We start from the raw sequence: 24,874 nt of genomic DNA on the forward strand, positions 1-24,874 counted from the left end.
TGTGGGTAGATCTAACCAGAGACATATTTTTGTGATGAGGAGCAATTCCACTAAACTAAACTTGGCGAGACTTACCACAGAACCTGGAGGGGACTGGAGTATCTAGAGGGGCATTCTTCCTACCAAACCACATGACCTTTGTTTTGGAGGTGTTCAGAACAAGGATAAGGGTAGAGAAAGCTTGTTGGACACTGAGAAAGCTTTGTTGTAGCGCATTTATAAGACTGTATCATCTGCATATAAATGGATGAGAAAGCTTCCTACTGCCTGAGCTATGTTGCACATATTTGCAAATAGAGTTGCACATAGTGTGCTTAAACTAATAACACACAAAGTATTGTATTTTTCTTGTGTATATTGAATACATAATTTAAACATTCAGGGTGTAGGTTGGAAAAAGTGTGAAACCCTAGGCTAATGACTTCTCCAAAAGCTAATTGGGGTCAGGAGTCAGCTAACCTGGAGTCCAATCAATGAGACGAGATTGGAGATGTTGGTTAGCGCTGCCTTGCCCTATATAAAAACACTCACAAAATTTGAGTTTGCTCTTCACAAGAAGCATTGCCTGATGTGAACCATGCCTTGAACAAAAGAAATCTCAGAAGACCTAAGATTAAGAATTGTTGACTTGCATAATGCTGGAAAGGGTTACAAAAGTATCTCTAAAAGCTTTGATGTTCATCAGTCCACGGTAAGACAAATTGTCTATAAATGGAGAAAGTTCAGCGCTGTTGCTACCTAGGAGTGGCCGTCCTGCAAAGATGACTGCAAGAGCACAGCACAGAATGCTCAATGAGGTTAAGAAGAATCCTAGTGTGACAGCTGAAGACTTACAGAAATCTCGGAAACATGCTGACATCTCTGTTGACAAGTCTACAATACGTAAAACAGTCAAACAAGAATGGTGTTCATGGGAGGACACCACGGAAGAAGACACTGCTGTCTAAAAAAACTTTGCTGCACGTCTGAAGTTTGCAAAAGTGCACCTGGATGTTCCACAGCGCGACTGGAAAAATATTCTGTGGACAGATTAATCTACAAGTTGAGTTGTTTGGAAGGAACACACAACACTATGTGTGGAAAAAAAAGGCACAGCAGACAAACATCAAAACATCATCCCAACTGTAAAGTATGGTGGAGCATCATGATTTGGGGCTGCTTTGCTGCCTCAGGGTCTGGACAGCTTGCTATCATCGACGGAAAAATGAATTCCCCAGTCTATCAAGACATTTTGCAAGAGAATGTTAGGCTCTCTGTCTGCCAATTGAAGGTCAACAGAAGTTGGGTGATGCAACAGGACAACGACACAAAACACAGAAGTAAATCAACAACAGAATGGCTTCAACAGAAGAAAATATGCCTTCTGTTGAAGCCATTCTGAGTGGCCCAGTCAGAGTCCTGACCTCAACCCGATTGAGATGCCATGGCATGACCTCAAGAGAACAGTTCACACCAGACATTCCAAGAATATTGCTGAACTGAAACAGTTTTGTAAAGAGGAATGGTTAAAAATTCCTCCTGACTGTTGTGCAGGTCTGATCCGCAACTACAGAACACATTTGTTTGGAGTTATTGCTGTCAAAGGAGGGTCAACCAGTTATTAAATCCAAGGGTTCACAATACTGGTACAGATCTACTAAAAATCCTAGTCATATATGTTTCAGTAAGTTTGGATTTTTAGCATTTATAACAATGGTTATCAACTGACCTGCGGGATAATTGAGGTTGTGGTGGCACCTGCAGAGAGGTATTTGGGGAGAGGTATTTGGGAGTGTGAGTTATAGGGTGTGGTGGTGTCCCTTCCTTTCAGATTGTTGGCCTGAGGTAGGACTAAATGTTTTATATTAACAAGGCAAGTCAATTAAGAACTATTAAGAATGGTAGTGTTATTTTTTGTGTTTGATGTTTTGTGTTTGATGATTTTCTGTATTATTTTTTTCCCAGCAAAGTATAAGGGATTTGTACTCCAGTCTAGTAGATGGCGGTAAAGCAACATTTATTGAATGCCAACAGCCGTTAAACCTCATCGAAGAAAAAAGACAAGGAGGAAGAAGAATAAGAAGGAAAATAAAGTGTTTTGAAATAGCATCCGGTTGAAATAGTGGTCAAAGAGAATTCAAGATGGCGGCGCACATGTCGCATTGTAGAAGTTGGGGCCGTGTTCAGAGGTAATAGTCAGAGTTTAGTACTTGCAAAAATAAAATACCGTAATATTTTATATTCACGTTTATCCTAAAGCATTTGAATTGACTTTACTGAAATATGTATTTTCGTGATCAGCTAGCGCGCAAGCAAGCCGTGTAACTGATTGTTTGTTTGACTTAATCTATGTTGTGGAAAGCTATATAGCATAATTGACAGTGGCGTTATATGCATGCGAGTACAGTCGTGATTTCCTCTTTAGCTAGCTAACTAGGTAGCTGACGTACACTGTCACTGGCAACTTGGATTTCTGGACAAACACACTTTGGCATCATCAATAGTTAGCATATGGTGCTACCTAGCTCTTTTTATAAGCTAACTACTACCTTTAGAGTCTATTGACAATAGTATCTTCTGGTCGTGGAAGTTTTAAGGTCCACTATAATTGCTCGGTTATTTCCTGATTACAAAATTCTAGTAGTTCGCCTATGTTCAGTTAATATAACAAAACAATCAAGTATAGTGTAGAGAATCATTGGACCATCTAAACCACTGAAATATTTTCCATTACCAAAAATATTGTATTTTCAGGTGTTTGAAGCTGGTGTACAAAACTAATAGTAAAAGATGCATAAACGAAAGTAAGAACAGGATGCATAGAAATCGCACACACAAAACATATACAGCGTTCCTTTTGATGAGAATTACATTTTATTTTTAAGTTTATTATTATTATTTTTTGTATTTTACCCCCATTTTCATGATATATGAAGGTCAAGTCATGAGTCGCTAGAGTGCGATGGCCAAAACCTCCCCGAACCCGGATGATGCTGGGCCAATTGTGCGTCGCCCTATGGGACTCTCGGTCACGGCCGGTTGTGAGACAGCCTGGGAACGAACCCGGGTCTGTAGTGACACCTCAAGCACTGTGATGCAGTGCCTTAGACCTCTGTGCCACTCGGTAGGCTGAGAATTCCATCTCTATGTTTACGGGAAAAGGGGCATACATATAGTCTCCAAATATCTCAACACAACTCTCTGATGGAGTTGAGGGGAGACTAGTGTGGGCTGACTGGAGCTCTGATATCACATAAAATGAAGTTATCAAAAATTATGGATTTCAGCACCCAAGGAATAGCCCACCGTATGGATGGTGTGATGCAATTGGGGAGCCTTCGGAGGCCCTCAGAGGCCAAATTGAACTCCGTACGGCATCGCAGTGGGCCTCTCAATTTTTTTTGTAACAATGTAGAGAGCTCCGTATAGGTCTGCATTGACTTGATTGGTTGACGGTAGGTGAGGGCGGGATGTCCTGTATAAACACTAACTCCCTTGACAAATTCCTTCACAACAGCTCTGTGCTGCTCTGCAAAACGCAAGACTGCAAAACACAAGACTGCAAAACACAACAAGTATGAATGCCCTGACTTCTGCAGAGGCCACATCACTGTACGGCCAATGCAGACAACGGATTGACCATGCAGCGTCTTTAAGATACAACTGGTCCACGGACCCCAACCGATCCAAATGTAGCATGTATCGGTCAGATAATCGTTTCAAACTTTATCAATAGCAGATCTACTAAAACATTTAGCTCATTACTTTCTTTCTACCTTTCAAAAATACCTCATATTTTGTGGCACCTCCAGTGTAGAACTAAGCATGTAACTGTTGACATTTGTTTTGCATGCTGAACAAGATCAACTCCAGGCAATATTACTATCCTAGTCAAACTGCGCACTGATTTAAACAATCAGTGTAAATATATACAGGGTAAAGTTGATCATTTCATAACAACGACAGCAATCACGTTGCAAGGCACACTGCATGGCCAAAGCAGGAGCTCCCTAAACTTCCAAATGGTCAAAACCATTAGATTTTGAGGTGGGGTGAAATCCGAAGTTGTGCTTTATATTTGTTGGAGATGTCATAGCTAATTTGTAAACTAAAAAAAATGATGCGTTACTAGCCCAAACAGTTAATCTGCAAAAATGATACGTTAATTAGTGGGCGACGGTTATTTCTGAAGTGGGGGGACAAAAAACAGGCTACATTGCACTCCCCTCCCCAAATCTGATATTGGTAGTTGGGTGGTAGATGCCAAGTCTCCCTCATGGCCCATGTGCCTACATTGTACATACACCATAAACATGCAACATTCACACACACACATACACCATATATACAGTTGAAGTCAGAAGTTTACATACACCTTAGCCAAATACATTTAAACTCAGCTTTTCACAATTCCTGATATTTAATCTGAGTACAAATTCCCTGTCTGAGGTCAGTTAGGATCACCGCTATTTTAAGAATGTGAACTGTCAGAATAATAGTAGAGAGAATGATTTATTTCAGCTTTTATTTCTTTCATCACATTCCCAGTGGGTCAGAAGTTTACATACACTCAATTAGTATTAGCTAGCATTGCCTTTAAATTGTTTAACTTTGGTCACACGTTTTCGGTAGCCTTCCACAAATTTCCCACAATAAGTTGGGTGAATTTTGGCCCATTCCTCCAGACAGAGCTGGTGTAACTGAGTCAGGTTTGTAGGCCTCCTTGCTCGATACACACTTTTTCAGTTCTGCCCACAAATTTTCCATAGGATTGAGGTCAGGGCTTTGTGATGGCCACTCCAATACCTTGACTTTGTTGTCCTTAAGCCATTTTGCCACAACTTTGGAAGTATGCTTGTGGTCATTGTCCATTTGGAAGACCTATTTGTGACCAAGCTTTAACTTCCTGACTGATGTCTTGAGATGTTGCTTCAATATATCCACATGATGCCGTCTATTTTGTGAAGTGTACCAGTCCCTCCTGCAGCAAAGCACCCCCACAACATGATGCTGCCACCCCCGTGCTTCACGGTTGGGATGGTGTTCTTCAACTTACAAGCCGCCCCCTTTTTCCTCCAAACATAATGACGGTCATTATTGCGAAACAGTTATATTTTTGTTTCATCAGACCAGAAGACATTTCTCCAAAATGTACGATCTTTGTCCCCATGTGCAGTTGCAAACCATAGTCTGTCTTTTTTATGGTAGTTTTGGAGCAGTGGCTTCTTCCTTGCTGAGTGGTCTTTCAGGTTATGTTGATATAGGACTCATTTTACTGTGGATATACAGTGCCTTGCGAAAGTATTCGGCCCCCTTGAACTTTGCGACCTTTTGCCACATTTCAGGCTTCAAACATAACGATATAAAACTTTTTGTTTGTGAAGAATCAACAACAAGTGGGACACAATCATGAAGTGGAACGACATTTATTGGATATTTCAAACTTTTTTAACAAATAAAAAACTGAAAAATTGGGCGTGCAAAATTATTCAGCCCCCTTAAGTTAATACTTTGTAGCGCCACCTTTTGCTGCGATTACAGCTGTAAGTCGCTTGGGGTATGTCTCTATCAGTTTTGCACATCGAGAGACTGAAATTTTTTCCCATTCCTCCTTGCAAAACAGCTCGAGCTCAGTGAGGTTGGATGGAGAGCATTTGTGAACAGCAGTTTTCAGTTCTTTCCACAGATTCTCGATTGGATTCAGGTCTGGACTTTGACTTGGCCATTCTAACACCTGGATATGTTTATTTTTGAACCATTCCATTGTAGATTTTGCTTTATGGTTTGGATCATTGTCTTGTTGGAAGACAAATCTCCGTCCCAGTCTCAGGTCTTTTGCAGACTCCATCAGGTTTTCTTCCAGAATGGTCCTGTATTTGGCTCCATCCATCTTCCCATCAATGTTAACGATCTTCCCTGTCCCTGCTGAAGAAAAGCAGGCCCAAACCATGATGCTGCCCCCACCATGTTTGACAGTGGGGATGGTGTGTTCAGCTGTGTTGCTTTTACGCCAAACATAACGTTTTGCATTGTTGCCAAAAAGTTCAATTTTGGTTTCATCTGACCAGAGCACCTTCTTCCACATGTTTGGTGTGTCTCCCAGGTGGCTTGTGGCAAACTTTAAACAACACTTTTTATGGATATCTTTAAGAAATGGCTTTCTTCTTGCCACTCTTCCATAAAGGCCAGATTTGTGCAATATACGACTGATTGTTGTCCTATGGACAGAGTCTCCCACCTCAGCTGTAGATCTCTGCAGTTCATCCAGAGTGATCATGGGCCTCTTGGCTGCATCTCTGATCAGTATTCTCCTTGTATGAGCTGAAAGTTTAGAGGGATGGCCAGGTCTTGGTAGATTTGCAGTGGTCTGATACTCCTTCCATTTCAATATTATCGCTTGCACAGTGCTCCTTGGGATGTTTAAAGCTTGGGAAATCTTTTTGTATCCAAATCCGGCTTTAAACTTCTTCACAACAGTATCTCGGACCTGCCTGGTGTGTTCCTTGTTCTTCATGATGCTCTCTGCGCTTTTAACGGACCTCTGAGACTATCACAGTGCAGGTGCATTTATACAGAGACTTGATTACACACAGGTGGATTGTATTTCTCATCATTAGTCATTTAGGTCAACATTGGATCATTCAGAGATCCTCACTGAACTTCTGGAGAGAGTTTGCTGCACTGAAAGTAAAGGGGCTGAATAATTTTGCACGCCCAATTTTTCAGTTTTTGATTTGTTAAAAAAGTTTGAAATATCCAATAAATGTCATTCCACTTCATGATTGTGTCCCACTTGTTGTTGATTCTTCACAAAAAAATACAGTTTTATATCTTTATGTTTGAAGCCTGAAATGTGGCAAAAGGTCGCGAAGTTCAAGGGGGCCGAATACTTTCGCAAGGCACTGTAGATACTTTTGTACCTGTTTCCTCCAGCATCTTCACAAAGTCCTTTGCTGTTGTTCTGGGATTGGTTTGCACTTTTCGCACCAAAGTGCGTTCATTTCTATTAGACAGAACGCATCTCCTTCCTGAGCGGTATACCGACTGCGTGGTCCCATGGTGTTTATACTTGCGTACTATTGTTTGTATCAAAAGCTTCTAAAGCCATGACATAATTTTCTGGTATTTTCCAAGCTCTTTAAAGGCACAGTCAACTTAGTGTATGTAAACTTCTGACCCACTGGAATTGTGATGCAGTGAAATAATCTGTCTGTAAACAATTGTTGGAAAAATGACTTGTCATGCACAAAGTAGATGTCCTAACCAACTTGCCAAAACTATAGTTTGTTTTCAAGAAATTTGTGGAGTGGTTGAAAAACTAGTTTTATTGACTCCAACCTAAGTGTATGTAAACTTCTGACTTCAACTGTATATATTATCATTTACACTTGCACAGACAGATCCAGCTCAGAGGCCCAGCTCATGAGCAGCAGATTGTAATTTAGAATAAAAAAATGGTTTAAGTTTCAAGCTTTAATGTCACGTGTTAGCTATTTAGCAGACTTATGGCTTGGTGATAGAAGCTATTCAGGAGCCTGTTGGTGTCAGACTTGATGTACCGCTTGCCATGCAGAAACTGAGAGAAGTCTGTGGCTTGAGTGGCTGGAGTTTGTAATGATTTTCCTTCCTTTCACAGCCTTAATGTAACAAATGTTAGATCATCGGACCAAATCGCATTGATTAGTTCTCTAATCAAAGTGAATGGCATATATTCGTTTTGAGTGGTCTTTAAAGGGAATGATGCACATCCCTAGCATTTACACATAACATTGTCCTGCCGGCTACAACAGTACTAAAACCTGTTAGAACAGTATACAGTAAGTGTATATTTTACATCTGATATTGTTTTGATGTGATGAAAGTAAAGGGCTGTATCTTTCTACAACTGTACCGCAATTGAGAATCGATTCGCGGTTAGATAGAGTATTTGGCTGTTTTGGCTACCAGAGCCGGTCTACCTCTGAAAATAGCATAAGGTCCTTGGACCTAATGGACTAACGGTAACGTTAGGCTCCTTAAGAGTATATATTGGGCTAGGTGCTACCTAGAACATGTGGGAAGGTGAATCTGGTACTTAGGTGTGACTTCAGTTCCCCTGACTGTCAAGACATGCTGTTGTTGATTGCCGCAATCCATAAACTAACCTAAACCTGGCCTCTTTTCTAATCTTGGTGTGACATTTGTTTCCTCACTCGTCTCTAATATATATGGTCTAAAACGTCAAACGGTCTCTACAAGTCAGGATGTTGAATACATCTAATTTGAATTTACTCTGTTGTCTGACCATTTCGTCCTTATTCGGGTGGAAATGGGAGACAAAATATCCACACGAAAGTAATATTAACTGACCTAAAACGAGGATCTCTGTGTGTGGCTATCCCAATTTGTCTGCTTATCAACTAAAGCTGGACATTACATGATTTTTAAACTACTTGGGATCCACAACACATTTCTGAGATTGCAGGTGAATTGTTTAATTGTAGGCGCCAACTAAAACGTCTTAGGTCGCAGAATGGGAGCGGGAGAAGGACGTGCGATTATGGGTCTTTCGCTCTCCCGGTCCGCATTTTAGGTCCAGATAAACATAATTCTGACATGCTAGATATTTTGCGTCGTATCTTTTGTGCAATTTGTCCTCTGTTGCTTGGCTACAACCTCAAAGAAGGGGTAATGATGACACTTCTTAAAGCCACAGGCACCACGACTCATCTGGAAATGTATAAAACCGGGATGGGAGGCAATGTGAGCAAATTTGTGTAATATGAGCACACCAGTCGCAGACTTCAGGATGACAAGATTATGCTGACAATTCGCATAATGTTGGTGCTCCCAAGATGTGAAGATTTGTTTTTCGTGTAATGTATGCCTAGTTAAAGGCACAAAACGTAAATTTTGCAGGTGTTTACATAGTTTTGCGCATGTGTCAGGTTATCGTAATCTCAACGGCAGTACTGACGTTCTAAAAAATTGGGTACATTATATTTTCCTGTGGATATTTTTCTTACATTTCTGCCTGAATAAAACAACTACAAGAGTAAGTTCAAATGTAATGTTGTTCATCATTTTGGCTTGTAAAGAAATGTATGTTTTTGCAGTCCTTTAATTCAGACTGGATTGCAGAAGTCTGGGATTACAGTCTGATTTATTTAGGCACATTTAAACCTTACATCTTTGCATTTACAGGTTTGGAATTGCAGTATATAGAAAGTACAGCAGTGGCAGCAGATATCCAAATATCTCCCTCTCTGCACCGTTACCAGGGATCCCTAAACCAGTGTTTGCATCCGTTGACGGGCATGAGCAATGCGAGACTAAAATCACTACTTTGGAAAATGGCCTTAAAGTAGCATCTCAAAACAAGTTTGGTCAATTCTGCACTGTTGGAAGTAAGTTGAATATAATTGATATTTTCTTATTCTATTTCAGAAAGTCTCCATTGCTGCATAATCAATACAGTATGAACGAATGATGATTTGCTTCTCTCCTTCCAGTTTTAGTGAATTCAGGATCCAGACATGAGACAAAATACCCCAGTGGAATTGCACACTTTTTGGAGAAACTGGCCTTTTCTGTAAGTGTCATCTGCTTTGAGACGGCTTGTGCAAGAGATGTTCCACCGTTTTGCCTCAGTCTTGTCACTGTTGTAGCATAAGCAAATCGATGGCCATGTTTTTGTTTATGGGAAACGATGAATGTACGTGTGTGTGCGTCTTCAGTCCACAGCCCAGTATGGCAGTAAAGACGAAATTCTTCTCACACTTGAAAAACATGGAGGGATCTGTGACTGCCAAACGTCCAGGTATGAATCATTTCCTTTTGGCTTCAATGTCCAGGCACAGTATGTTTTCTCTCTGACTGGCGGAAAAGTATAGGAACTATAGTCATGGTACTCTTTATCCCTTTCAGTGTTGTACTGCTTTGGAAGGGGATGAAGCTCTTCAGTCAGTTTGTGTGACGCCTAAGGTTTTATTCACAGAGACACAACCATGTATGCCGTCTCTGCCGAGGTGAAGGGACTGGACACGGTAGTCAGCCTGCTCTCTGATGCTGTATTGCAGCCACGCCTGCTAGGTGAGTCAACACTCTGAGTGACAGGTCTGTCTGTCGTCATGTTTGACGTCTCCTTCAATGATTTGGGGAAAATGTTGACTTAATTGAATTGTCTACGAAAGTAAGACTAGTAAACGTTTTTTGTGGTATATTTATATATATAGTATATTTTCTTCTTCGATGGCTTTGCTTCTGGTTACTAGATGAGGAGATTGAGATGACTAGGATGGCAGTGCGCTTTGAGCTGGAGGATCTGAACATGAGGCCTGACCCTGAACCTTTACTGACAGAGATGATCCACGCAGTGAGTCGTGCTATTGATTGATACTCAGAAATTATTCTTGAGCTGCACGACGTCTATTGTTGCACCGTTACTAATTTACTTTGGCCCCACCTCTGCAGTGAGCCTAGATCAATTGCGCCATTTTTGGACAAATTCGTATGATGATACATAACGTTTCACAACACTTACTCTGTGAACTAGGCAGCATATCGGGGGAACACTGTTGGGTTGCCTCGCTTCTGTCCAGTAGACAACGTGGAGAAGATTGACAAGAAGCTGCTACATACGTACCTGCGGAGCTACTACTGCCCAGAGCGTATGGTGCTAGCCGGTGTGGGTATCGAACATGAACAACTGGTGTCCTGCGCCAGGAAATATCTGCTGGATGTGAAGCCAGTATGGGGAGCCAGTACGCCTACCAATGTCGACCTGTCTGTGGCACAGTACACTGGTGGAATCGTAAGGGTAAGAGCAGGGGGAAAAAAATCCCTTTCCTTCCTTCCTTTTTCCTTGTTTATTTTACTAAATCAGAATGTAAATCTCTGTTTTGATCCTCTCAGATGGATAAGGATATGTCAGATGTGAGCCTTGGCCCCACTCCCATCCCTGAGCTCACCCACATCATGATTGGCCTGGAGAGCTGCTCGTTCCTGGTGGGTGCTCACTGTGATTGGTTGGTGTGGAGGATCTCCCGCCCACTTGCTTGAACTGTCTCAGGCTCTATCTAGGCTATCCTGTATCTGGATGTTATTATACATATTTTGTGATACAGGAGGAGGACTTCATCCCATTTGCCGTCCTCAACATGATGATGGGTGGAGGCGGGTCCTTCTCAGCGGGGGGTCCTGGGAAAGGCATGTTCACTCGGCTTTACCTGAACGTGCTCAACAGGTACGCAGGATACATCCTTCTCAATTCTAATGAAAGTAATTACGATTGTATATTTTTTAAATTCATTTTTTTTAAATCTACAGGCATCATTGGATGTACAATGCCACCTCATACCATCACAGTTATGAGGACAGCGGCCTGCTGTGTATCCATGCCAGTGCAGACCCCAGACAGGTAGGGAGAGGAGATTCAGGAGGGGCAGGACTTTACACTGTAGTTTAAAGGGCTAATACTAAGCCGCCATATGCTCGGAATATAATATCTGTTAAAAATAAAACATTTTTGTTATGTCTTTTAAAATTAATAATTTGGTGGTTGCTTATATTTGTCAAATTTCACACATTTACATGCACTCAGTGGCCAGTTTATAATGTATACCCATCTAGTTTTGTGTCTGACCCCCCTTTGCCTCCAGAACAGCCGGAATTCTTTGGGGCATGGACAAGTTGCTCAATTGGTATCAAGGGACCTAACGTGTGCCAGGAAAACATTCCCCACATTACACCACCGCCACCAGACTGGGGCCATGGACATGTACTGCTTATGCCAAATCCTGACTGCCATCAGCATGACTCAACAGCAAGCAACTGAAATTTGTTGGCCTAGGCAATATTTTTCCACTCAATTGTCCAGTGTTGGGGATTGTGTGCCCACTGGAGCTGCTTCTTTAGGAGTGGGACCTGGTGTGGTTGTCTGCTGCAATAGACACGGACTAACGAGTTGTGTGTTCCGAGATACCGTTCTCTACACTAATGTTGAACTGCGGCGTTATTTGCCTGTTGGTGGCCCGCCATTCTCATTTGACCTCTCAACAAGCTGTTTTCGCCGACAAGATTTCCGCTGACTGGGTGTTTGTTTTGTCGTACCATTCTCGGTAAACCCTAGACAGTGTCGTGCATGAAAAGCCAGGAGGCTGGCCGTTTCTGAGATGCTTGAACTGGCGCGGCTGGCACCGACAATCATACCACACTCAGTGTCTTAGGTCACTCGTTCTGCCCGTCTAGCATTCAATTGAACAGTAACTGAATGCCTCAATGCTGGGCTCTGACTGCTTTATATAGCAACCACGTGACTGTTTGTAGGAGCGACCCATTTTTGTGAATGGGGTGGTGTACCTAATAAACTGGCCATTGAGGGTGTGAGAATTGGATTGGATGTGGGTTTTTTTGCACATCCCAACTCTCTGAGACACCCTCAGAGTGGGGCCAGGGTCTGTCATTATCAATGGCGACCCTGGCGCAATTAGGGTTAAGTGCCTTTCTCAAGGGCAGATTGACAGATTTTGCACCTTGTCGGCTCAGATTGTTAGTTAGAATCCTTATGTTACTGGCCCAATAACCTTTAGGCTATCTGGCGCCCCTGGATTTGACTTTTGTATGATGTGTGTTCTCTTGACGTTGTGAAAGTGCTGCCATTCCAAAGTTGTTGATTACAACATCTTGCTTTGTCAAGGTTCGGGAAATGGTGGAGATTATAACCAGAGAGTTTATTCAGATGGCTGGGACAGCAGGAGAGGTAAGGGTTGTCACAAAAGCCATTTTAAAATGACAAAGATTTCTGAACTTGGAACTCTCTCTTTGAACTTCCAAACGTTGCATCTCTCTTTCTGTGCTCAGATGGAGTTGGCGAGAGCGAAGACGCAGCTCAAGTCCATGCTGATGATGAACCTGGAGTCGCGGCCGGTTATCTTTGAGGATGTCGGCCGACAGGTTCTAGCCACAGGGAAGAGGAAGCTGCCACACGAGCTGTGTGACCTCATCAGTGAGTAGTAGTGCCCTGGGTCATAATAGTGGATATTGATATCCTCAAGCCCAGAATGAAACATTGGTGTCCGACAATCTGCAGGGAAATGACAAATCATGACTCTCATGGCAGATCAGTAGTTCTTTATGCTGACTTTTCACTCCTCTTTCCAGGTAACATTACAGCAAGTGATATCAAGAGGGTCACAACCAAGATGCTGCGCAGCAAGCCAGCAGTAGCAGCGCTAGGAGACTTGACTGAGATGCCCTCCTATGAGCACATCCAAGCTGCCCTGTCCAGCAAGGACGGACGCCTGCCTCGCATGTACCGCCTCTTCCGATAGACCTCCCTGCGTTTACCCTGACATCAATGTATATATATACTGGACACTGACCTACACTACCGGTCAAAAGTTTTAGAACACCTACTCATTCAAGGGTTTTTATTTCAAATGTTTTCTACATTGCAGAATAATAGTGAAGACAAACTATGAAGTAAAACATATGGAATCATGTAATAACCCAAAAAGTGTTACAAAAAATAGCCACCCTTTGCCTGGAAGACGGCTTTGCACACTCTTGGCATTCTCTCAACCAGCTTCACCTGGAATGCTTTTCCAATAGTCTGGAAGGAGTTCCCACATATGCTGAGCACTTGTTGGCTGCTCTTCCTTCACTCTGCGGTCCGACTCATCCCAAACCATCTCAATTTGGTTGAGGTCGGGGGATTGTGGAGGCCAGGTCATCTGAGGCAGCACTCATTACTCTCCTTGGTAAAATAGCCCTTACACAGCCTGGAGGTGTGTTGGGTCATTGTCCTGTTTAAAAACAAATGATAGTCCCATTAAGCCCAAATCAGATGGGATGGTGTATTGCTGCAGAATGCTGTGGTATCCGTGCTGGTTAAGTGTGCCTTGAATTCTAAATAAATCATAGACCGTGCCACCAGCAAAGCACCCCCACACAATCACACCTCCTCCTCCATGTTTCAAGATGGGAACCACACATGCGGAGATCATCCGTTCACCCACCCGGTGTGTCACAAAGACACAGCAGTATGAACCAAAAATCTCAAATTTGGGCTCCAGACCAAAGGACAAATTTCCACCGGTCTAATGTCTATTGCTAGAGTTTCTTGGCCCAAGCAAGTCTCTTCTTCTTATTGGTGTCCTTTAGTAGTGGTTTATTTGAAACAATTTGACCATGAAGGCCTGATTCACGCAGTCTTCTCTGAACAGTTGATGTCTGTTACTTGAACTCTGAAGTATTTATTTGGGCTGCAATTTCTGAGGCTGGTAACTAATGAACTTATCCTCTGCAGCAGAGGTAACTCTGGGTCTTCCTTTCCTGTGGCGGTCCTCATGAGAGCCAGTTTCATCATAACGCTTGAAGGTTTTTGCGACTGCACTTGAATAAACTTTTTGAAGTTCTTCAAATGTTCCGGATTGACTGACCTTCATGTCTTAAAGTAATGATGGACTGTTGTTGCTTATTTGAGCTGTTCTTGCCATAATATGGACTTGGTCTTTTACCAAATAGGGCTATCTTCTGCATACCCCCCTACCTTGTCACAACGCAACTGATTAGCTAAAATGCATTAAGAAGGAAAAATTCCACAAATGTACTTTTTAAGGCACACCTGTTAATTGAAATGCATTTCAGGTGACTACTTCATGAAGTTGGTTGAGAGAATGTGCAAAGCTGTCAAGGCAAAGGGTGGCTATATTTATTTTGGTTACTACATGATTCCATATGTGTTATTTCATAGTTTTGATGTCTTCACTGTAATTCTACATTGTAGTAAAAAGGAAAAACCCTTGAATGAGTAGGTGTTCTAAAACTTTTGACCGGTATGGTACAATAATGTTCTCTCAATGGAGCTGTGCTAAGCACTGGGAGAGGATTAATGTTTGGATCTCCAACTGTAAAAGAACATTTTTGAGTGAGGTGATTTTAAAAAAAACTAAATGTTACACAGTGAGGATATACCCTGCTCTGCTTACCTGGAGCGTCTACACTTTCTTGCCAGAGGGAAGTTTTCATTTCCTTTTCACTATCCCACCTGACCCACGTTGGCTGGGATGGTTTGCATGCTTTTGGGTTTAATTCCAAGTATGTGTGAATGAATATGGCTCGAGAGTTACATTGCTGGATCTGTAGAGGGAGACCTACAAATTACCTTCGTGGTAAAAAGGAAAATAAAGGGTTGTGATTCTGTTTCCCGGCCTTCTGTTGGATAGCAAACAGGCCTGCTGGTTGCCCGACAGCGATGGACCTTCGGCGTATGAGTGTTGTTAACGATGCGTCGTTCCTGTAACAGCCAAAGATGTAACATGCGTTTCCCAAAACACCACACCGAGAGAACGTTCACGAAGTCCATCGTTGGAGCATGTCGATACAGTGATAGGATCAATAGAAAGGCTGTGCTGCTGAGGTTATCGGTGGTCACAGACAGATAAACATCTTGATCCTGTTCACGAAGTGACGTGGAGGGCCCCAAAAAAAAAGCATCTAATGACGCACCTAGTAGTTCTACGAGTGGTCTGAGGCAGTCGGTAAATAATGTGCGTTTTCAAATACAACTTCAGTAGCAAGGGTTTTGGGAAACTGCTCAGAGATTTAACAATGCTCCTACAAAGGCTCTAAAGATGAACTTAGCCTTAAGATACCTTTGGAAAACCGGGCCCTGGACTACACTGTATGTGTGAATGTCCTAGCAATGTCCTACTACACTGATGTTTGCACATTTAACACAGATACTTCCTTAAATTTGAGACACTTTCTAATGACATTTCAGAAGCTGGAGTCTCACCCAAGGCCTTGTCATCTTCAGCAGACGGTGACAATACTAAGAGAGACGTATCTGACTAACTGCAAGCACTTCTGTCAAAATGTCCCTTACACATATGGCTGAGTTGGTCACCTGTGTACAGCAGAGATAAGATGTTTGGATTAGTGTCACCAACATTGAGGCTGTTTCTTGAAGATAGGTACACATTGATTTCCACTTATCCAGACTGAAATTAGACCTACTGTATGATGCTGTGTAGTTATAGTATTGTCAGTATTCTAAGCTATATTCTTTCATTCAACCCACTATATCACTGTTTTGACATCTGTGTATACAGAGTGTACAAAATATTAAGAACACCATCCTAATTAGGTTTCACCCCCCCTACAAGGTGTTGAAAGTGTTCCACAGGGATGCTGGCCCCATGTTGACTCCAATGCTTCCCACAATTGTCAACTTGGCTGGATGTCTTTTGAGTGGGGAACCATTCTTGATACACGGGAAACTGTTGCGCTTGGAAAACCCAGCAGCATGCCAGTTTTTGACACACTCAAACCGGTACACCTGGCACCTACTACCATATCCCGTTCAAAGGCACTTAAATATTTTGTCTTGCCCATTCGCCCTCTGAATGGCACGCATACTCAATCCATGTCTCGATTGCCTCAAGGCTTAAAAATACTTCAACCTGTCCCCTTCATCTCCAGACTGATTGAAGCAGATTTAACAGGTGATAGTAGCTTTCACCTGGGCAGTATGTCATGGAAAGAGCAGGTGTTCCTAATGTGTTGTACACTCAATGTATATCGTACTGTGTGTGTGTGTGAGCTGATATCCTTTCAGGTGCCAGAGAAATCTTTCCATTTTTTTCTCATTTCCAAAACTATATCGTGGTATGTGTCTTCTCTACATTGTAATCATGTATTTAGCTTTTTTCACTTAGTTTCAGAATACTGCCACAATCCTAAATTTAAAACCAAGGTTTCTCTGCGTCCTTGAAAGTGAAAATAATGAATGTGATGACCCATATGTGTATCTGTATTCAGCCCAATTGGAGATTTGTTTCTGGTAAATTACAAATTATTGCCATGAATTAGCATTTATAAAGCAATTATACTGCCCTTCTTTGAGGGATATTTAATGTCCACTTCAGATGACAGAAAACATTTGTTTCACAATCTCAAAAATAACACAGAAATAACATTCCAAACAGCTTATGTGATGTTACATCACAAATCATGTTATAAAAGACCCACAGATATGGAGTCCTGAGAAAAATCACAAATAAGATCACAGGCACTTGCCCTGAGCGTTAAAGTGAATGACAACTCATGATTCACCATTACACCAGAACCATTGATCTCCATGCAATGAATCCTCTTCCCCTCGTTAGCACAATACAGTACATGGAAAGTATTTGTTTTGATTAAGTTACATGAGTGTATTTAATTTAGTCACGACAGATGACATTAAGGCAATGAACCAGAGTTCAACCGCTCCAACACGATCCACATCACCATTGCAAAGGATGGTTCTGTATCCATTATGTGAGATATTAAACAATATGTTAATAAGCAAGATATTTCACAAATATCAATCACACATGTTTTTTTATACAATGCCAGAAAAGCCACCATGCCTTAATTCAATAAGCACCATACTTGCAGGAAATGTATGTTCATCAAGCAACATCAAAATAACTGAAATTCCCCTTAAATTTGATAGGGATAAGTCCATTTCTGTGAAATCATGGGTCAGTTTCTTTACTGGAGGAAATCCAAGAACACCCCAAAAGTTTGGTATTTCAGAGAAAGTGCTTTATACTGCTTAAGAGCTGTTTGATGAAAATGCATTGACAAGGCCTTTGAATACAGGTACACCAAGTAAAAAGTGACATTACATATGGACCATATCAACCTGGCTTGTTAAATAAATGTACAAAATAAAACCAAAAAAAAAAGAACGTATTAAGTACAGTATACTCAGAGCAACATCAGCCAACCAGCACACACGGGTGACTGATTGCCTTTCAATCTTCAATGTCAGGTTCCCCAGTTCAGTCTTGTTTATAAATAGACCAGTTTACTGCCGAGTCTGCAGACTGGAGTCTGTCTGAACTCAAGGTCCCTGCCTTCGAGAACAGCCCCTCAGCCCCCCCAAACCACATTAGTGACAGTTCCAAAAGCTCTCAGTAGGGGGCGCTCATGGATCAGCCTACGTGACTTCCATGGCTCACAGGGAGATTCTCAATTGGGCAAAAGTCCGTCCTCTCCTCCCTGACCCGGAAAGCGATAAGTGGTCGAGGAGAGTGTCAATTCGTTAGTAGGCGAACGGAGGAGTCTGCTCATTACTTACTTCAGCAGAGGTTCCACAATAGTATCCTGGGCTAGTGTTTTAATATCCACCACACCCCTTTTGAATCAGCTGTTGTTTTCTCAAAGGAGAAAAGTATGCACACATTTAAAAACTATACGCTACTTTTATCTAGAAAATGTCTCGCACAACTAGCTAAATTTGTATCCATTTACACATTTATTTGGAGATTCTACCCCTGTCAACGTTATTTGCCTGATAACACGCAAGTGGAGAACGAGAGTCATTTCATACAAGCACATTTGTTTCTACGTTTCCTCTCCTCGACTCTGCTCCTCGATTACCTTTGACCTTTTTTCAAAAGCAGGCGAGGATGCAAGGCCTCGGACAAAAACCAACAGATTCTCCCACAGACTGGGCTGGAAGTGGAAACACAAGACTGGTTCCCTTTGGTCCCTCATGGCTGGGTCAGATTGATTCTGATCCAGGTTCAGGAGATGGAGCAGATGGTGCTGCTGCCCTGGTCCTTCGTGGCTTCTCTCTTCTTCAGCTCTCTGGTGATCCTCCTCCTGATGCCCTCCAGGTACAGACTCCTGTCAAACTGGCCCGCTCCCAGAGGAATACTGAGAAACACGCCAGACAGTGAACAACAAATAAAGAGGGTTAACCAACTGTTCTAAATCTTGAGCTTTTCGTTGACCGCACTTTTGGACACCTATTACTACGAGAAAGGTTAATAGTGTTGGAGCTGAAAGCTGCAAATAGCTTGCTGCTGTAAAAAGAGAGGCAGGGGTGGGACTCACTTGTCTCTTCCAGGACGGAGTTTGACCTGGAACATGCCGATGACAGGCCGGTGGTCTGACGTCTTGATCATCGAACAGCTGGTGTACTTTATCACTTTGATGTCACCCACCTGCCTGTTCCTGAACAGTATTCTGTCCTAGAGCACACAGAGGAACAGTGAAATAAAACATTCCTTTTTTTGTGTGTGTGTGTTTAAAACAAGCCTATAAAATAAAGCAAAGAGGCCTGCTTGTATGAATGACACAGGGTATCGCTGACGGTGACACGTACTGTGTATGAGGGAGTTCTCTGCTTAGAGGTGGTGTCATACACGTCACAGCCAACGTCAAATTTGTAGGTGGGGAGGAACTGAATCAGTGCTTCCTGGAAGCCTTTAAAGATGGAACCTAGAACAGAGCATAACACATGTGTACTCTATGTCAAGTATCTGTCACAGTGAGCGTGGTAACAATACATTGAGATATCATCCACAATCTAATACATGTAATATTTGCCTAAACCTCTAGCGTTAGAATGGTGTTGTTCCATGTAGACGTACCATCCTTCATTTCCTTGGAGAGTTGGTCATGGTGGAGAAGAGGACCCATGTCCACACCCTGGTTCTGGTTTAGAAGGGCCTCTACCTCCACACGGTCTTTACTCAGGCGGAAGTTAAAGTCCCCAAACCAAAAAACCTCATCAAACCGTGTTGTCACATCCGCTGAAAGACATAGTCATTATCAGTAACATGTACTTATTGAGCAGTTGTTCCATGAGGGAAACCACAGCATTTCTCCTCACATAATTAGGATGCTCTTCTAGATGTGACAGCAGTACTTCAATATAGTAGTAGTACTGAAATAAACAGCTCTGGTCTTTAAGAGTACTTACAGGATGTGGAGCGGTAAGGGTTGGTGTCTGGAAGAACTTTAGGCAGAGCAAGCGCTTCAACGATCTTGTTGTAGTCCAGAATCCTCTCGTACACTCTGGAATCTCCAGCTGGAACATAAGGACATTTATTAAATCACATAGTTAGCAGTGTGACTGTATCCAAAAAGATTTCCACTTCCTGTTTACATTCACATGTAATAGCATCAGCTCCTGAACAACAGAGGTGTCACTCACAGGTAAAATGGGAGGTGATGAAGAGGAAGGAAGTGCCAAAGAAGGTGAAGCCGATCCCCACGGCTCCTTTGGTTTTAATCTGAGACATGATGCGTGTTGTGACCGTGGCATGCTCCACTTCTGTTAGGAGGAGATGCGATGGTTACAGGGGCCAAATCAGATCACGTACTGTACACATAAAATGTGCAGTGGGTAGCCAGAGAGATCACCTTACAATGTTACCGCTCTTACAACATTTTAATTAGAGACAACCTTCTGAGATTTGTTGATGGGAAAGGACTGATTCACTCTCCTCTGAAAAAAAACCTGACAACTTGTAGTAGTGCCATTTGGGACGGACCTGAGCAGAACCAAATGAGGTCCCTCCTGACGAACACAGTGAGGTAGAGAACCCCGTGGGAGGCTGCGTAGAGCATGACGTAGTACGGCCCCAGAGTCTCCTGAAGACGGATCTCCCATTCCCTTCTGTGACACACACACACACACACACACACAATATCAGCATAGAGTGCTGAAGACACAATTGATATAATGCAAAATGCTCTCATACACAGTCGTCCTATACCGGTCTGGACATCCCTCCTGGACTCCGATGATGTAAAAGTCTTGTGCAAATTCAGAGTCTGTCGGGAGCAACAGATCATCTAGGTTGTTTGGAAGTCCCTGAAAATGATACAGAAGCGGCCATTTAAAAAACATTTTTATCAAAGAGTGAGTGTAGAACTTGCGTACAGATATTCAGGCTCTAGGCCTAATGTTGAACAGTAGGAGTGGTCCCACCTTCTCTCCATGCATGTTCCATGTGGCTATGTAGATGCCAACTCTCCTCTCTGGGAAATAGCGGTCCAGCTCCTCAGCGCCCAGAAGGGCACCACTGCCCAGCACGCTGCCCTCCAGAAAACTCCTGGAACACAATGAGGAAATGAACACTTCATAACCGGAGGTATAGCAGCACGGTTTTCCCTGCTTGCTCTAACAAACAGTTCCTATTCTTGGCTACTTTGAACCAAACCCATTTCAAAATGTCTGGTAGGCTCCATTATACAAGTTAAGTAGAATACACACACAATTCAAAGAACGCTGGATATTGTTGGCGCTGAGGCACATTTCAAAACATAGGCTTCTTCCATAGCTGATAGTTGTCTGAAACATTTCAGATAAATCCCCCGATTCCTTGAACAGCTCCTTGCTGAGGCACAACATGTGTATTGAGACCCATCTTTGCACCCCAAAAGGTGGCAAAAGCTATGCTGATTCACACACTCCCACCTGACAATTTCTGCTGTCAGAGTGAGCACTTACATACCATAAGCCTCTGAGGCCTTCATTAAAGCAGCCAGTGTTGCTAGAGCACACACCAATGCTAATGCGCTAGCTGCAGATGTGCCACGGTAATAATTACAGCACAGTCTTCTTGGTTACAATTCACTGATGAACGTGACTGCTCACAATAAGTTACAATAGCTCAAATGCCCATCTGTAGTTCATGCAGAATATATTTAACTCAAGGCCCACCTCAAGTCTTACCATGAGATGTCATGTTCCACATCGCAGGAAGTACATGATTTTATCAATGAGATGGAGCATCACTTAAGCCCATCTTCATTTTAGAGCTGCATCAAACATTCAACGGATACTTTATACACTGTATTTAGATCATCTATTACAGTTTCAATGCCTTCAGAAAGCTATCAAGACTTATAGCACTCTGATACCGGTATGGTATCCAATACAGGTAGAGAAGGCTTCTACAGGACGTATCTGGTCAGTAATCTGGAGAGGATATCATGAGTGAGAGGCGTGTAGTCCTACCTGTTCCTGACGTCCCTGGGTCTGATGGGGTTCAACACGCTGAAGGTGGACTTCATGGAGTTGACAGAGGTGTTGTCCAACACCATGTTATCCAGAAGCCGGCTGTCGCTCAGGTTCCTGTGCAGGTGCAGCCTCTCAGGCCCAGCTCTCCCCGGCACAATGCCATAATCCACGCAATCCCTGTCAATCCGATTAGCCGTCCTTAAGGACTCCGACGCCAAGGTCTGCTCCAGAGCAGGAAGTGGACCCGATGGCTGTAAGGGAGAGAGGCGTACCTTAAAGGGCCTCCCCCGCTGCTCCACTGGGTCACCGTGGTGGTCGTGGGGCCTCCTCTCATACTCGGAGAGGCTCTGGCCCCTGGCTCTGAAGACAGGGGACCCTGTAGGAGTTAAGAGGGGTCCAACGATGGAGCCCTGTCCGTTCCTTAAGGTGGCAGCACCGCTCAAGGTGAACACACCTGTAACTGTCGAGTCCTCCTTAAGAGAGTCTGTGGAGGAACCAGTCTCAGCTGGGTCAGTCAGACTCTCCTGGCTGTGCTTAAGTCTTCTGCTTCTCACCTCCTCCATCGAACCGCTCTTCCCTCCCTTCGACAGTGCAGGGGGCTTGGGCAGCAGGGGCGGTCGCGGCTGGTAGAGACTGGGCTTGCTGCTTTGGTCTTGTACATCCTGAGGGAATTGCAGGGTGTCGATGAGCTTGGTGGGTTTGTTGTCCTCTGTAGAGGGGTTCACTGGCCTCTTGTCACTGCTAACTCCTGGATCCTTCCCACCAGGAGCTCCACGAGGTAACACTCCATCAGGCTGAGAGGGGCTGCTGTCCTCCCCATTCTCAGTCATCCTCATGCCAGGCTGCACCTTCTGTCAGATGTCTGTCAGTATCATGGCATGGAAGGTCATCTAGAAAACAATTATAGCTACTGTACTATTAATGAGAATGGATTGACAATATTTCTAATTATATGCATGATTGTTACACTAGCTAGCTAGACACTTGCTATGTTACTTATCTTACACAAGCAATGACGCTAGGTAGGTAACGAATTGATTAGCCCGACTAAGTTAGCTGCACATATGGTTGGCTCATGTTAGCTAGCTAAATTACTGGAAAAGAGAACTCCACAGACAAAAGAATAAACCTTAGTTACCTGTATATTTAACAGCTCAGTTGGCAGTAATGTTAACTGGATGCTAAAATTGCTAACTACTGTGATGACATGTAAAGCTAACTAGGTAGCACGTTTACGATAATGCTAGCTAGTTAGCTACATCATCGTAAACATGTGCTGCTAGAAAAGATAGGGCGCATAGTAAGCTGCTAACATTAGCTATATATCATTCAAATTCACATAACATTCGCTAGATAGCTAGCGCACTGGTGAAACGTTGTAGCCGCTAGCTCTGCTAGCTAATATTCTAACCTATGACAGAACGCTAGGAATATGGCAGTCTGGGAAAGACAAATGCATTAGACATGACACTACATTTAATCAACGTTAGATACCTGGGGAAAAGCGAAATCAAGTTTCGTCCATTACAACATTGTGAGAATATATCGTTAGAGCTAACGTTAACTAGCTAGCTAGCTATTTTTAGTTTAGCTCCCAACGCTAAACCAAACTTTCCACTTCTCTATGATCACTTGACATGGTTTTTCTTCTTCGTTGATGTTTATTGGCAGACTACATGCATAATGTGTATTGCCGCCACCTACTGTAAGGGGTAGTAAAAAAAATACCCCCAAAACAAATTAATAACTAATGACCAAAAACACTAACCAAATTCACGCTACTATCCTGTATAAAATAAAATAGACACTACTCCTTCGGTCGGATTTTAGATCCCTACACAGGCTCATTGAACCTCTTCATTCAGTACTACTTGTAACATTTCAGCTGTATAGTCCTGGAGATCCATAAATATATTTGCCGCCTTCACAATTATGTCTAACTTAGATTTGTGTATTCATTTGACTAGTACAATTTATCACTTGCGCTATAAAACGCAACTAAGTCCACCTTCTTCACTGTTAGTGTGTCGGGATCCGTCTCCTGCATGGCATTCACTGCAGACTGTGGGCCATCCACTACCATCTCATCTCACCTCTACTCACTCCTTCAGCTATTTTCACTGCCTCCACATAGGCGACCTGCTGGATAGCCCTGATCCTAGCTACTGCAATCTCATTCATCCTTACAGGACACACCGGGAACGTGATTCCCATCACAATAACAACATGCTTCATCGGACTCTTCAACTGCTACATAAAGTATTTATTACTTCGACAAACACTTGCCACGTGTCCAAACTTGTTAGAATTGTAACACTGCAGCGGCTTCTGTACAGTACATATGTTGTCACCGTATACCTCACATTTCCACGTTTGACATAAATCGGGTGAACCACTTAATCAAACCGATCGGCTTTGCTCCTTCTTTCCATCCATCATTTAATTCAAGAGACGTGCGTCTACCACTCCTGGGACGTTATCCCTTAACCCCACAGCCTCTATGTCAAACGAGACACGAGATGACACCTTTATCCGGAGCCCTACTCTGAAAATCACAGCTTTCCACGTCATACGTCAACATCTTGTAGAGCCACAGATCTTTCTCCTTTTGCGCTTTCGACACTCACGATATCAATATCATACCGCTCATTGCCACTCTGACCGATTCCACTCTACCCAAATCGTCGTTCACCATCTTCGAGACCGCAAACGAGAAAACAAAACACACGTTGCTTGCATTGTAGCGCCACCTACTGGTAACTAGTAATAGTAGTCGTACAACTACGCGAGCCACCCTGATCTCATGTCATGAGTTTACTGTACATAAATAGTTCGCTCATACAATTAGGATTTAGAATATTAAAATGGACATGAATGCTCTAAAAATGGTTTATTTCACAATAATTCGACATTACAAAGTATCAATGGCAGCCGATGCTGAATTATTTTACACAATTCACATACAAGAAAATAATCAACACAATATTAACTACAACTTTAAAATATATATATTTTGGAAAACCATCAGAGCTAAGGGTAAAACAGAAATGGCAGTCCACAGCTCGCTGGTTGAGCAGTCTAGTTCTATGAAAGTATAAAAGG

General features: G+C 42.8%; 2 protein-coding genes across 12 annotated transcripts; one reads left to right on the plus strand and one right to left on the minus strand.

Annotated features, from left to right (window-relative positions):
• Positions 1-2,007: 2,007 nt before the first annotated feature.
• On the plus strand, positions 2,008-16,946 carry LOC110535848 (mitochondrial-processing peptidase subunit alpha). Of its 2 annotated transcripts, none has more exons than XM_021621172.3 (13): positions 2,008-2,168; positions 9,163-9,365; positions 9,471-9,550; positions 9,696-9,778; positions 9,956-10,050; positions 10,233-10,333; positions 10,514-10,777; positions 10,873-10,965; positions 11,085-11,203; positions 11,287-11,377; positions 12,656-12,718; positions 12,820-12,964; positions 13,120-16,946. In XM_021621172.3, exons 1-13 carry the CDS (start codon positions 2,122-2,124, stop codon positions 13,287-13,289), a joined length of 1,554 nt encoding a protein of 517 aa, XP_021476847.1. In that variant the 5' UTR covers positions 2,008-2,121; the 3' UTR covers positions 13,290-16,946. The 2 variants fall into 2 exon arrangements, 1 of the variants encoding a protein (XP_021476847.1); XR_016484540.1 differs by having other exon boundaries at positions 2,035-2,168; positions 11,619-12,718.
• Positions 16,836-24,471, minus strand: LOC110535850 (phosphatidylinositol polyphosphate 5-phosphatase type IV). 10 transcript variants are annotated; one of them, XR_016484537.1, is made up of 11 exons: positions 23,267-24,471; positions 21,770-22,662; positions 20,738-20,861; positions 20,523-20,620; positions 20,298-20,422; positions 19,958-20,077; positions 19,724-19,831; positions 19,392-19,553; positions 19,124-19,239; positions 18,853-18,984; positions 16,836-18,672 (listed from the first exon to the last, which is right to left on the minus strand). XR_016484537.1 is itself a non-coding variant. In XM_021621176.3 (11 exons), exons 2-11 carry the CDS (start codon positions 22,606-22,608, stop codon positions 18,540-18,542), a joined length of 1,962 nt encoding a protein of 653 aa, XP_021476851.1. In that variant the 5' UTR covers positions 22,609-22,662; positions 23,267-24,471; the 3' UTR covers positions 16,836-18,539. The 10 variants fall into 10 exon arrangements, 6 of the variants coding, with proteins under 6 accessions (XP_021476851.1, XP_090046521.1, XP_021476850.1 ...); XR_016484538.1 differs by having other exon boundaries at positions 22,911-23,428; XR_016484536.1 differs by having other exon boundaries at positions 20,508-20,620; positions 23,267-23,423.
• Between the last annotated feature and the right edge of the window lie 403 nt (positions 24,472-24,874).

The sequence above is a fragment of the Oncorhynchus mykiss genome, chromosome 11 (assembly GCF_057628025.1).
Source record: "Oncorhynchus mykiss isolate SJ-2025 chromosome 11, ASM5762802v1, whole genome shotgun sequence".
Taxonomy (NCBI): domain Eukaryota; kingdom Metazoa; phylum Chordata; class Actinopteri; order Salmoniformes; family Salmonidae; genus Oncorhynchus; species Oncorhynchus mykiss.

Coding starts and splice junctions, on each gene's coding strand:
- LOC110535848 (XM_021621172.3), top strand. CDS start 2,122: ATGGCGGCGCACATGTCGCATTGTAGAAGTTGGGGCCGTGTTCAGAG. Junction 9,551..9,695: donor TGGAGAAACTGGCCTTTTCT/GTAAGTGTCATC, acceptor GTGCGTCTTCAG/TCCACAGCCCAGTATGGCAG. Junction 12,719..12,819: donor TGGCTGGGACAGCAGGAGAG/GTAAGGGTTGTC, acceptor TTCTGTGCTCAG/ATGGAGTTGGCGAGAGCGAA.
- LOC110535850 (XM_021621175.3), bottom strand. CDS start 22,608: ATGAGGATGACTGAGAATGGGGAGGACAGCAGCCCCTCTCAGCCTGAT. Junction 20,423..20,507: donor GACCGGTATAGGACGACTGT/GTATGAGAGCAT, acceptor TGTGTGTCACAG/AAGGGAATGGGAGATCCGTC. Junction 20,078..20,297: donor CCTCATTTGGTTCTGCTCAG/GTCCGTCCCAAA, acceptor TCCTCCTAACAG/AAGTGGAGCATGCCACGGTC.